The 13,246-nt window shown below is 52.8% G+C and overlaps 2 protein-coding genes across 2 annotated transcripts; both read left to right on the top strand.

Annotated features, from left to right (window-relative positions):
• Window positions 1–2,926: 2,926 nt before the first annotated feature.
• BBK36DRAFT_1167838 (RNA polymerase III transcription initiation factor complex component) lies at window positions 2,927–4,023 on the top strand (the record flags this gene model as incomplete). Its single annotated transcript, XM_024895094.1, has 3 exons — window positions 2,927–2,962; window positions 3,088–3,872; window positions 3,951–4,023. 3 exons carry the CDS (start codon window positions 2,927–2,929, stop codon window positions 4,021–4,023), a joined length of 894 nt encoding a protein of 297 aa, XP_024750758.1.
• Window positions 4,024–11,261: 7,238 nt separating this feature from the next.
• Window positions 11,262–12,446, top strand: BBK36DRAFT_1115669 (hypothetical protein; the record flags this gene model as incomplete). The annotated part of the gene is made up of 3 exons (XM_024890151.1): window positions 11,262–11,466; window positions 11,556–12,302; window positions 12,370–12,446. The coding sequence occupies 3 exons, from the start codon at window positions 11,262–11,264 to the stop codon at window positions 12,444–12,446; spliced, it is 1,029 nt and encodes a 342-aa protein (XP_024750757.1).
• Window positions 12,447–13,246: the final 800 nt, after the last annotated feature.

Below are 13,246 nucleotides of genomic sequence, written 5' to 3'. Positions count from 1 at the left end.
ACTTGGAACCTAGTTCCTCTCCTCGGCCGTCTTTAGCGGGAGACCCTTGGATCTAGATTCCACGTGGTTGTAAGGAGGGCCCGAGTCTTTCTCCAGGCTGTGCCACTACTACAGATAACTCTATTCAACGCCGCTTTTGCCTTAGTCTCCGAGGCCTTTCTATTATCATCTTGGTCTCGAGACTTGCTCTTCATTCTCTCGGGTACTTTTGCCATCAAAAGTGCAAATCCGCCATGTTGAAGTCGATGGGAGACAACAACTTACATGCATCCGCAGGGACGAGAAGCGGCTAAAAGGTTAAAACAGGGGCCGGCCGCACTGCGGACTACCTTGGATCTTTTGACGGCGGCGACGACACGGTTTTAGCTGTGTGGAGAATTCTAGGTATAATGGAACGAATGTTGTTGGTCGAATAATAGCAGTATTGCCATTGAGAAAAGATGAGCGAGCGGTTGATGTGGGTGAGAGTCGAGTTCGGCGTCTCTACGTTGGGAGGAGACGAGAAGACAGGAGAGGGAGGGTTTGCTCCTTTGCCCAAAGTACGAAGTAAGTAAGCAACTGGCGATCGACCGGGCTGGAACCATGTATGAAGCATGTACGAAGCATGTATGAAGCATGTATGCACCTCGCTTAGGTGCCATCTTGCTGTGCTGTCCTTTGCCCTGGAACATGGGACGCGATGATAATGTAGTGGCAATGAGATGGCACCGGGTAGTGTGCGCGAGTGTGCGTGTAAATGTGTGTGTAGATGCAATGCAGCATCGAGCGAATTGCATGGATGGACGAAGTAGGAGGTGCAGAGGCGATTTGAGCTCTTCACCGGCGTGGAGACGCTCTCCTCTCCCCAGTCTTGGGATCATGTACGGAGCACCTACTCCGTGTATATATGCATTCGTATGTACCTGCTGCAGTAAACACACTCGCGCCGTTACATTCGGGTCCTGCTCGCAAGGACTTACAGATGCAGCATGGATGAGAGCCCCTGTCTCTCGCCTCGCATGCTTTGGTCCAGTGGCCAGAAGAAGGTTCATCGAGGTCGAGATACCTGAGGAGGCTAACACGTGTGTGCGACGACAATGCAATGCAGACGCAGATGCAGACGAGACGCAGATGCAGATGCAGATGCAGATTTCTGGCTGCCTTGGTTCGTATGTCTGTCCGTCAGTGCGCATCCTTACCATATGTGTCTGTATATGCGTATATATGTATGCACCTGTATGTGTGAGTGAGTGTGGCAAGCCGTGCTGCTGCCTTCCAACTTCTGATTTGCCGTGAAGATTTTCTATCGCCTCGGCAGGACAGGGAAGGGTACCAGGTAACTTCTATCGCAGTATGAGTAGGAGCTCGCATTGCATGCCCTTGTTGTTGCGCATGAGTGGCTGCAGAATCCCTGCGACCGGTGAAGCAAGCGAGCGCAAGGTGTCATTGTTTGCTTTTGTTCTTCCTTGGCCATGACTTGTCCTGGATTCGAGCATGCAGCCGACTATTCGCCGCCATTGATTCCTGATATCTGACCGGCTCAACGAGTACGGACGCTCCGTGACTGTGTCTTGGATGCCATTGACGATGTCAGCGCTTGAGGCGGATGTTAGTCTAGTACCTGGTAGTGTTGAAGTAGTACTAACAGACACTCACTGAGCACATTCAAGACCCTCGGCACAGGCCACAAAAGTACAGCAGATTGGGGGTTCGGTTGTGAGTCGAACCGCCTCTAAAAACGCCACATATCTTCAGTTTGTGAGTTGTTGAAGAAAGCCAACGACTCTCCGTTTTGCCTTGCTGATCAATGGATGGAATGTCACTGCTGGCGCTCGGCTAAGTCTACCAGAAACGGCAATGCCAAGGGTACCCAGCTCGCAGCTGAAGATTTGCTGTTAGCGTTAGGTACCGACCAAGATGCGAGTACAGTGCTCGTACTTTGGAAGTACATGGACTTCACATTGTTCGTCCAGACGGAGACGGGCTGTGCTGCTATTTGATGGGATATCCAACTGTGCTTCCGCGGAGGATTAGAAGTGAACCCCTTTGTAGGCCGTGGTGCAATAGTTCTCAGTCTAATTCAGGCGTGGCCTTGATGATAGAGTTACACGACACGCTTCTGTCTGCTTGTAGAGACCTGCTTTTGGAGTGGTACAGCTTCATGCGCCTCTGCTTTTGATAGCGCCGACAGGCTGAACAGTTGAACAGTCACGTAGACATTTGAGGTACCTGAGAGTACGCGCAACTGTGTGAAATACTGGCAGGTGTCCCTGCAATGATTGTCCTGCTCTCTTTCCTCACCAACGTCGATACCAAGTTACTTTGGAAGGTACTACTACCCTGAATCCACCGCTGGCATTCCGATCTCTGCTCCGTAAAACAGCGCAAGTTTGGCACCCGTCAAACCGCCGAAACAGGCACAAACCCCTCTCTCTGATTCGACATCTTGGTCATCAAACTCCTTCATCAACAGCCTCATGCTAGCACCGGAAGTCCACGAATAAGCATTGAAGCTAGTATCTTGAAAGAAGAAAGGCCTGCCATTGAGAATCTTGTCCCACCAGCCGCAAAACACAGGGGTGTGTCTTCCTGGTTGGTGCCCCCACGGATCTCAGTCTGGCTAATAAGAGAAAGAGAGCAAAAAGCCCCGAGGCTCGGCAAGGGAATAGGCGTGTCGGAGTCAGCGTCGTACTGCAAAGTGCAGACTGCGCTTTGTCCATTTGAGCGGCTCTTGTGGTCAAACTACGACTTCTTTCATGGCCTGAGCAACCCCGGATCCGAGATTAGATTCCGCCTCAAGGTGCATCATCTCGCATACAAAGTACGGATACTCAGACGGCCAGGCGCCAGCACGGATAGCTTCTCGGCTCGTTGTCACTCCTCTCTCACCTCCATTCGGCTACTCCGTACCCAGGGGATAAAAAGCAAAATACCTAGAGCAAAGAACATGCCTCTCGAGACAATCTACGTCGTTCGCCATGGGGTAAAGTGTTGCCCTCGATGCCCTTGAAATTCGATGCCCTCACACCCCCCTCCTTTCACACTGCAGACAATGGCGTCACGAGGCTGAGTGCTTCCTGTATTGACCATTGCTATTGTCAACGCCAGTTCCGGTCTAGTTGGTCCGTCGACCACACCACAGGAGTGTACTCAGCTTCGATCCCATCACCAACAGGAATCCCTGTGGACCCGGCCCTCACCGCCCACGGCGTCGAGCAGTCGTGGGAGCTCGGCCAGCACCTCATGACAGTCGACCCCCCCGTAGAGGCCGTGTACTCGAGCCCCTACTACCGGTGTCTGCAGACCATCACGCCCTTTGTTGAACTTCAGCAGAAACGGTACTCCAAGGGACGCAATGGCAGCAGCGACGGCAGCAGTCCTGCATGTACCGTGATCCGGCCCGAGTATGGGCTCTGCGAGTGGTTTGGCTCTGCGCCGTTTGAGCATCCCGGCCCAGCCTCACCGTCGGTGCTGAAATCCTTGTTCCCTGCCTTTGACGAGAGCTACGTGTCGGCTCAGCATCCTCCCAGCAGGGGCGAGACGCTGGCTCAGCTGCAAGCCAGGCTTACGGCCACGATGCAGAGTATCATTGATCGCTGCGACGCTGAAGATAGGCGAGCCGTCGTACTGTGCACTCACGCCGCCGTCGTCATCATGTTGGGCCGTATCCTGACGGGAGTCTTCCCTGAAACGGTGGACGCGGATGATTTTCGTGCCTTTACCTGCGGGCTGAGTGTCTATCGCCGGAGACTTATCAGTCGAGATGAACAAGGATCGCAAGGAGAGGGAGATTTGCCTGAGAAGAAGCCCAACCCCCGTACTGTCGTTGGAGCTTGGTCATGTGAAGCCAACAGCGACTGCAGTTTCCTAACCTGTGGCGAAGAACGAGGCTGGTACGTACGGCGGAAACAACAGAATAAGAAGACAAACAATGCAACGATCCGTGAGCTATGCTGATATGCTGGTTGTAGGAAATTCTCGGGAGACGAAGAGTTCCCAGACACGGGGTCCATGGGCCAAGACGCATCAGAGTCCAAGCTGTAGCAAGCTGGCGGGCTGGTCATGCGTCATGCCCCCATCAAAGCTTGGGATCGCCAGCAATCTACGCAGTCGATGATGCGATTACAACTGCGTGCCAGGAACGAAGTACGGAGTACAAAGGACAGGGTCTGAGGAAACGTTGAGGGCCGTCCATTCACCGACATCCAGGCCCTGCCGGGGTTGTCACGTTCTGCTTGCGCTCACGGGCTTTCGTGATGCATGCTATCGGCAGAGTATTATTAGATTTCGTCACGAGAATCGCACCGCGTGGCAAATTGCTGCTAGATAAGAAACGACATGATCACCAAAACGGCCGTGCTTGGTGCAACCCGCGAGTCTCCCCTTATTAATTGCCTCGTTGGGCCAGAACTTACCAGTTGGGCTGATCCGTTTGAGGCCGTCAGAGCGGACAACTCGCTGAAGGCAAGCAGTGTGCCGTTTCTTTCATCCATGCACATGCAGTCCTCTACACCGCGTCAGGAGACCCCTCCCTAGGAATTTGAAGCTTCGGATCGTAGCCCTACCGAGTCGGATAGATGTTCCTCCCCAGACCCTCTCCTGGCCCTTGCACTGTCGTGTGAGCGGCTCATTTGTCACTCCTCTCCTACCATTTGTACGGGTATCTGGCAGCCAAGGCACGATCTGATGCTGCGCTGGCACTCGGGAACCGGACGAATGGTCCCGTCGAGGACTGGAGACAGTAAGTCTCAAGGCACAGGCCGTGTTGCAATTTTCCAAACCCCCCTGGCAAGTTGATGGGCCATGTCTCATATGCCAAACAGGGACCTTCATCTATTACTCGCCAACTGGTATCCAGCTCAATTTACGAAGGAGTACACCGTACTCCGTAGTCGGTGGCCAAATGCCCTCCCCACTGGCGGCTTGACGTAGGGAGAGAGGCAGTGACAACGCCACGAAATGATATCCGACGACGCTTGTGTACGAGGTACGGGGTATCGGTGAGATTGGTATCTCTTTGGGGGAGAAGGGGAGTCCCAGCGTCTGGAGAAACAAGGAGACACCCTTGTGACTGATCTCCCGCTTTCTTTGCTTTTTCGCACAGACTACCGAGTAAATTGGGTCCAACGTCCAGCTCAGCTTGAAGAAAAAGGAAGATATCCTTTCTCAAAGGGACTATATAGCCCCATCAATACTCCTGACGGCAATATGTAGTAGATTGCGATGTGTGGAGCAGGGAAATGTGCTCGGGACGGGCATGTAAGCGCCGTAAAGACAAGTATCCGCGGAGCTCTGGATGGATGGATGAATGAATATTTTGATCCGCACTCAGTTCTATCCCCTGCCTATTTCTTTTTCTTTTTGATACGAATAGTTTCACTGTCATATTGAATAGTTTCACGGCATGGACGGCTCGAGGGAAAACGTGGCGTCCTCGGTTGCCGATCCCCCGTAATGGCGTCTCTATGACTGTTACTTTTCAAATTTGGGGGAATAGGAGTTATGAAGTAAGGCAGGACAGGACAGGACGTAATACGGCGAAGAGAGGGTTCACTTCTGATATATGTTCAGTTGTGCTGTATGTCCATTTGTGATGTATGTTTACCTATGATTTGCATCACCTGTACGTCTCAGGTATAATCTGTTGAGCAGCGAAGGCTTTATTATTGGAAGAGCAGACAATTTCCTTTGGAAATACATGCTCTTATCTGCATACAGATATCTACAGAGATTGAGATACAGATTAGCTATATTTGCCAAGACGGGAGCAGAAACGCCAGCATAATAGTCTTTGTCTTCGTGAGCTTATCCTCAGGGCAAACGCCTCGACGGTGAGTGACACGGGACACTTGGTGACGAACTGCTCTTCACAACTCGTGCTTCCGCCAAGGGCGACTACGAAGCTGAGCTCTTCTAGCGGTAACCGGGATAAACACCCGGGTCACTGGAGGAGAAACCTGGATACTTGTCAAGCTGAACTGAATGAAAATTGCAAGAAGAAAGTGATAATTGACAGAAATCATTGCTCCTTGCGTCCTGCTATGAAGACCGGCTGCTGCACTATACGTAAAGATTGGCGTCGAATATTGTCGAAATCTGTAAACCTCCAAGGGTCTATACTACAGACCTACAGGGTACTTTTCCGCTACGTACTATCTTCCCAACCTCCCTGAAGGACTAAGCGGCAAAAAGGAACCTTTGAGAAAATCGTGGCTGAGATCTGTCTCTGTCCGTCAGTCGACGGCGGGCTAGTAGCATGTGTGTGTTTTTTCTTTTCTTTTTTTCGGTGTCTCTTGGGTCAGGACTATTTGGGTCAAGACTATTGCTTTCTCTGCCGTGTCTCCCAACGCAACCTGTCATTTTGCGGGTAGTCTCTTCTTCCTACCATTGATTGACTATCCATCTTTCTTTCGGATTCACTATCTTGTTGGAGCGTAACCAGGGAGGATGAGCGCCACGCCGCTCTCCCAGCGACTATCGTCGACGGCGGAGAGGGGGGCTGCAGCTCCGCCCTTTGAAGGTATAGGGAGGATAGACCTTGCCATACAAACATACGGTGTAAGTGTATGCTTAGCTGGGAGCCTGGGGAGATGGGTAGATGGCATGTGCCTCCCAATTGCAATACGACTGTCGTAGGGCATCAGAGAAACGGCATCGTGTAGCACCAAAAGCCATGTACCAAGTAGCTTCTGCCATGCACCCTTCCAAGTTGGAGTTCTTTTGTGCCACGACGGCAAGGTGCTCACACCTTCACTGCCTCAGTAGTAGTATGCTCTGCAGATAATGCTGCAACTATGTGATGGCCCCGGCCAATTTGCAGCGCTTGGAGTTGACGTGGAATCGATACCTGACCTGGTGTCGTAAGAAGTCCTCCAGGTTAGGCAGTAAATATACCAACTGAAGTACAATCTCTGGTACTATAGTAGTTATCTCGCTTGGTGTTGACGATTCCTCTTCCGAACGCCGTAGACGTACAAGCAGCCGGTGCAAATCTGTCGTATGTACTCGTATGCACGAGACCTGCAATTCCGGGAAAGAGAAAACAAAAAGCGACAACAAGGACAAGGCCTGCAGTCTGGTCTAGTCCGGTCTCAGGGCGCAAATCCTGCTGCTGCTGGTGCTTCTGTATCGGGCCTACGAGCAGCAGCAGCAGCAGTTCGACGTATTGTATGAATCGCTGCGGGCTGCCATTGGACGCTCCCATGTAAATGTACATGACTTGTACCCGTCGAGATGCATCAGAATGTTGCAGGGCAGCAGCACCAGCATCAACTGTAGGAGGTATTAGTGAGTATGGAAGTATGTATGGTCCACGACAGCACATGCTTGTAGGTGTACACACACACTCACATCACCCTTTTGGGAGCCTTACATGCAGGCATCGTATGCAAGTGCGTCCATGGTTGGAGACGTGTGTGTGTGCAGATGCCAATAACGAGCCACTCCATATTTCCCGGCTCAGAAAACCTGGTCCCCCCAATTGCCTGCAAGCCGGCAGAAGCGGAGCCCTCTCTTCTGTTCATGCGGCACCACATCCCGATAGGCTGCAGAGGGGCGATTGCATGCACCTGGAGCTTCACCGGTCCCAAGCCATCAACGCAGGTTGCTGAGACATGGCGGCAATCCGGAAGCGAAACCGGTTGCCGAAGATCGACTGCTGCTGAGACTAGTAATGCTGCTTGAAGGTGACGCTCCCTTTCGCCCTCCTCTCCCTCTCTTTTTCTTCTTTTCTTCCTCCCTTTCACCCGCCCCCTGCTCTGGCGGAGGAACAGGTATGTATGTAGGATCTGGTTGACACCGCCTGGAGAGCTGGAAGGGAGATCAGCAATGGTTTATGCACGTTGTTCGTATCGACCGGGTTCTGACTTGGAGTCGCTGACAGGGTCTTGGGTTCAGGGCTGTCTTGCCTTGGGCCGGGGGATAAGAGGAGCTGAAAGCTTATCGACAGCGGATCAAATCCATGGAGTTGATCTTACTCAGTCGGCCTGTTTACCGGGTCTGGGGTTTACAAATGAAATGCTGGTACCTTGAGGTATGTACAGTACGTATCATCATCATCATCATCCCGCCCACCAGGTGTTGCTTCTGCGTGTAAACTCTCCTCCAATCGGACTCGTATACCGAATTGAAGGTACATAATGTTTGCTTCGTGATATCTGATAACATATCAGCCTCTTTGAGAGATCATCACTGCAAACCACCCTCAATTGCAGTGGTAGGCCAGAGGTACATGGCGAGGTATCCCAGATCGCTGGCATTCCGCACCCTTGATTGTTCCTTCCCCGGCTGCTGCAGCTGTCCACTGACCGGTCAAATGCAAGAGCAGGGGAGCATCGGCCAATCAGACGCCGGCGATGGCTTACTCGATGCCCGCTCCCTCATCCGGTCTAGCGCCGACCGGGGCCTGATTGGCTCACGTCTCTTCATCTGTCTTCCTCCTCTTTCACTCCCTTGCGCCCAAAGATTCATCTCCTCACACAACCTCCTCTCGACAGGCAGGAAAAAGCAACGATCGCGAGGAGAAACGCCCTCTCTTCGAATCGTGCGGAGCTGACGCACCCGCGCCACAGTCATTTTCTTCTGTAACATTTTGCTCGTTTCTTTTTTCGGCCTCCCCTCCCTCGCCCGTCGTTTCTTTTTGCTCCTCTAGTGCCAAGCACCATCCCCTTGATGGCCTGTGTGAGCAGACGTTGTCTGACAATGCCACCACTTTCCAGTTGTTGTCCACAGCAGCTGGCACTAATGCTGCTCAAACCGCCATTGCAACGTCTCGGCCCAACGCTGCCGGTGATGATGATTATGATGCTGTTGACAATGAGAAACGGATACTAACGCTGTTGAATGTTAGTACTACTGCCTAGTATCAGGATGGCCAGAGAGAGCCGCATGTCTTGTATGGTCTCGTATGGGAGGGGCGGCGCCGGGGGAGCTGGGACCGGGCGTGGGCCACGGCCAAAGACCAAGGGCCGCCACCAATTCCTTCTTCACTGACCCTCTTCGCCGACAAGTGCTTCGCGGAGAGGCGCAAAGTTCACCCGGCACTGCACGCCGGGCTCAGCCGCGAGGCAAGGAGGTCCGTTCTTCACTGCTTTGGACCTGGCCTCTGGCCTCTCCGCAGCTGCCGTCTCCCTCTGGCGCCCTGCCCTGCATCTTGCTTCATTGCTCCCAGACACACAGGAACCCGGCGTCGCATCTGCCTGCAGGAAGAAACAAAAAAAGAACCGGTTCCGCTAATCTGAGTCTTGGGAGTGGCACATTTGCGTCCAGCTGCTGGCAGTTCACCACTGACTTGGCCGTGGCATACCCCCCCTGATTGCGGCAGCAGGTCACTTCTCAGATCTTGCTCGGCCTTCCCTCTACCGGCCCCGGATTAGCCACGTCGAACCTGGACCTGCTCCCCTGGCCCTCCTGCTCTCCGTCGTCCAAATCTTTTATGCAAAGCCGCCTGGCATCGACGCCCAAGTTCTACCAGCTGCCACGCCTCACCTGCTTGCCAGATGCTGGCCAGCTGTTGCCCAATTAGATATGTGAATCCTGAGGTCTCGAATGTTGCTTATTCTCTGCGTGAGCTGGTCGCCACCGTCTAGACTGGTCTTTGAGCTGCAAACTTATGCAGCCGGCCTGTATCATCACGGAATCCAGCTCGGTAGGGGCTGTCGTGTTGTTGTGTCTCTGGACAGAGGCCGTCTCCATCGCATTTCCGACCTCTCGGGTTTGCTTCTTTGGGGACTACTTGCTTTGCGCAAGCATGTAAGCCGTGAGCAGAGCTCGTCGTCTGACACTGTGTGTGTATGTGAACGTGCCCAAAGCCATGTTGTTGGTCCACGCAGCAGATTGCTGTCAATCTGGGTGCAAATTCCCCCGGCTTGGTGGCAACCCGGCATCTGAATGCAGCCTCCCTGGACGAGATGATAGCCGTACCTGCGATACGACCTCACTTGTGCGGCCACCGAAGAAATACGTCCGATGAAGCATGGGGTGCGAGTGCTAAAAGAGGTATTGAGGCGGTCCTGCTACTGCATATTTTTCGTGCGGGTGGCGCCTCGTGGCGAGGGTCCGTCTCGCATCATCTGCTTGCTACCTTTTGATGGCTGCTAGCATGCACACAACGACCAACACAGCTGTGGATATGCTCAACATCATGGTGGTGCTATTGGGAGATCTCTTCAATGCCACCTGGTCCCTCTCTGGTCCCTAACAATCTCCACAATCCGTCTATGCGTCCTGCCGGATTCTTCGCCGTTGGGAAGACAAAACCAAGGGAAACACGCCATCTCGATACCAACACGAGTGGCTTACATACCTTAGCTGAGGAGACAACTGGCGTATGGTCCTTTTGTCTTTGGGAGCATGGATATTCGTTCATAACCGGACGATTAGTTTGGCCACCAGCGGGAATCTTGCGTACTCGTACGGCCGTCTCATTCTCGGTCTCTCATCTCTTTACCTATTGTCATCACCCTTGGTTCACCACCCCAGCTCAGCCCTTCGGCACTAGCCTTGCCTTAGAGGCGCATTGGTTCATGTTGCCACGCCACATCTGTCTTAGGAAGTGAATACTCCCCGAATCTCTCTCTTGGCCTTGCAAGACGGGCTTCACCCTGCAGAGCATGAGCGGATACAAAGCCGCCTCTGATGGGGCCCCCCGACGTGGTGCCAATTTTGGCACCCCTGCCCTCTCAAACCGCCGCAGGTTTGGATGTGCCGTCCTTTTTATCGATTCTGCGGTGATCCACTGGAACAGGGCCACACCTTGTGTGTTGGACGTTGTCTCGTGTGCAGGGTTGAGGACAGGGCGGACAACGAAGAGACCCCTCCCCTCCAAGAAGAGAGGAGTGGGAGTCGCTTGTACCGCCCTCTCTGGAGCCCATCACGGCCGATCCAGCCATTGGTCATGGCGGTAGCAAAGCGCCTTGGTGGAAGGCCGTGGCACAGGCCTGATCCCCCAGGGTCTGAACACACTCCAAGGCAAAGCGCAGCAAGTACAAGAAGACCGTGCTCCTCGTGTTGACCCTCACTCAGTGTTATCCTCAAACCTATCCACTCTTTCCCTTCTCACGCAAGTCTTGTCCGCCTACCCTTTTGTTACAGTCTATATCCCTCGTTACCGCGGACATCTACCTGCTGGAACTCTCCCTCTCATCCAACCCGGGCCTTTGTGTCTTAACTGCAGCCTCTGTCGATTTGCCCATTGTCTTCAGAGACAGCCCTCCGGTACCCAGGAACTCGCCCATTGTTTTCGCTGCTGTCTTATACGCCTTACTCGAGGGTTACTCTGAAAGATGTTCCCTGTGCAAGAGGTTCACGACCGTCGTGGTTCTTCTCCGGCCACAGCCAACATGCTGGGCATCGCAAGCATGACGAACAGAGAGGGATTCTTTCCTAGAAAGCTGTCCACCGACTACCTATCTTCTGTTCCAAGATCTCTTCTCCACCCACAAACCCCTCCAGACTCAACCTCTGCGAGTCCCATCGTCAAGCCGGAGGGTATGTGCTGCGCCTTGGTCATCGGACTCGACTATCACGGTCCAACCCGCAAGAGTACTCGACATGAGACAGCTAACGTATTCCATTAGGATCCTTCTCAGCTGCGTCAAGTAACGTCTCCCGGGAGTGCTCCCCGATGCCTCGTTTGACTCGCCTAAACTCATACGCCAACCCGCCTCCCATCAAGCTGCCGAGCCTTAGGGAGTTCGATCAAGGTGTGGACGCCATCGCACGATCGTATGGATCAACACGGTCTTGGACCCCTCCCTCGCCTCTCTCCAGCCTCCCTCCTCCCTCTCCACTATCCAGCCTTCGTCGTGGCTCCTTACTTCCCCAACCGCTGCCGTCGATGCTGGCTTTCTCGATTCATGAGCCCACGTACCCAAACTACGCCATTAGCAGCGACTTCTGCCCTTCAAGGCTGGACGGCTACCCTAGCCCGCCTCCCGACAGCGAAGGGCGGCACATCAACCAGAAGTACACCCAAGAAGAGGGCGACTTCATCATCTATGCCTGGCACGACAGGAAGCTGAAGTGGCAACGAATCAAGCAGGAATTTGCAGAGAGGTTTGGCCGCACACCAGAAAGGACTGTTCAAGGCCTCCAAGCCTGGTACTACCGTATGAATCAGCGCATTCCGGTCTGGGACAGAGATGGCAATCTCATCTTTGATAACGATGATGACTTGGAGCCGAGACACGTCAGCATCAAGTGCCGTGAGAGAGACAGCCAAGACCGGCCGATGGAGCCTATGGGGCTTGCCCAGCGTTACCCCGACCGAGCTGTCTTTTATGACTGGGTAGACGACGAAACAAAGATGAAGTGTATGGACTGGGGTGAGTCTGATTCTTATCAAAGCCCTCATAGATCTGCAAAGGATGCTAACCGACTTCTCAACTGTAGCCAAGAAACGCCTCCATCAGCTCAGGGAACGCAGGGAGCGGCGAAGGAGAAAGGAGCAGAGGCGTCTCAAGATGTGAGCGACTTGCCTTTTCAGACTCATACACTTAGAAGACGGGAGAAAGGGAGGCGTCACTTTCGAGAGGGACAGAGCGCTGTCCATGCTTTTTCTCTCTCGTTGAGAGCAAAAAGTATGGTCGTGTACTACTACTAATCGATCTCCCCAGCGGAGACGGCCACCATTCACTACATCCCTTCTTCTCCTTGCGTCAGCCGGCAGCAGTTTTCTTTTACGACATCATAAACGGCTTTTTGATAATTTTTCTTCTTTTATTTTTCTCTATGTTCAGGTCGAAGTCTTCGTGCTTCAATGAGGGCACGGGTTTCAAGCATCAAGCATCGGAGGAAAGCGTTCTTTTGCATCTTGAGGTTTGCTTTGTTTTCTCTTCTTCATCATTCTCGTTGTTCTGCAACCAGTTTCATTGTTCTTCTTCGTCTTTTTGGCTTTATTTCATATATATTCTCCCCATGTACTAGTATTTATTACTTGCTGCTGTTATTCTCACTGCTTTTGCTGGATTCTGATGGCTGGGGCCGGCGAGCCCTGTCGTCGCTTTTATCTCTATATTTCCTGCATATATCTAGGGGCCTTTAATGAGGAGGTCATGATCGTTATAGCTGGGCGAGGGCATGGAAAATTGGTCGCTTGTTCATTGGACGGGGAATTCGTATATGAGCCAAAAGAGTTGGCGAGATATCATGACTTCTTAGTATATCTGGATCTACACAATCAAATCTACATTGGTAATTCCTACTCGGACGCTTCGTCTTGTTCTTGATCTGTGATTCTACTGCATTCTACTTTGTACTCGTTCTGGCA

The sequence above is a fragment of the Trichoderma citrinoviride genome, assembly GCF_003025115.1.
Source record: "Trichoderma citrinoviride strain TUCIM 6016 unplaced genomic scaffold BBK36scaffold_5, whole genome shotgun sequence".
Classification (NCBI taxonomy): domain Eukaryota; kingdom Fungi; phylum Ascomycota; class Sordariomycetes; order Hypocreales; family Hypocreaceae; genus Trichoderma; species Trichoderma citrinoviride.
This window is presented reverse-complemented; position numbering and strand designations above follow the sequence as displayed.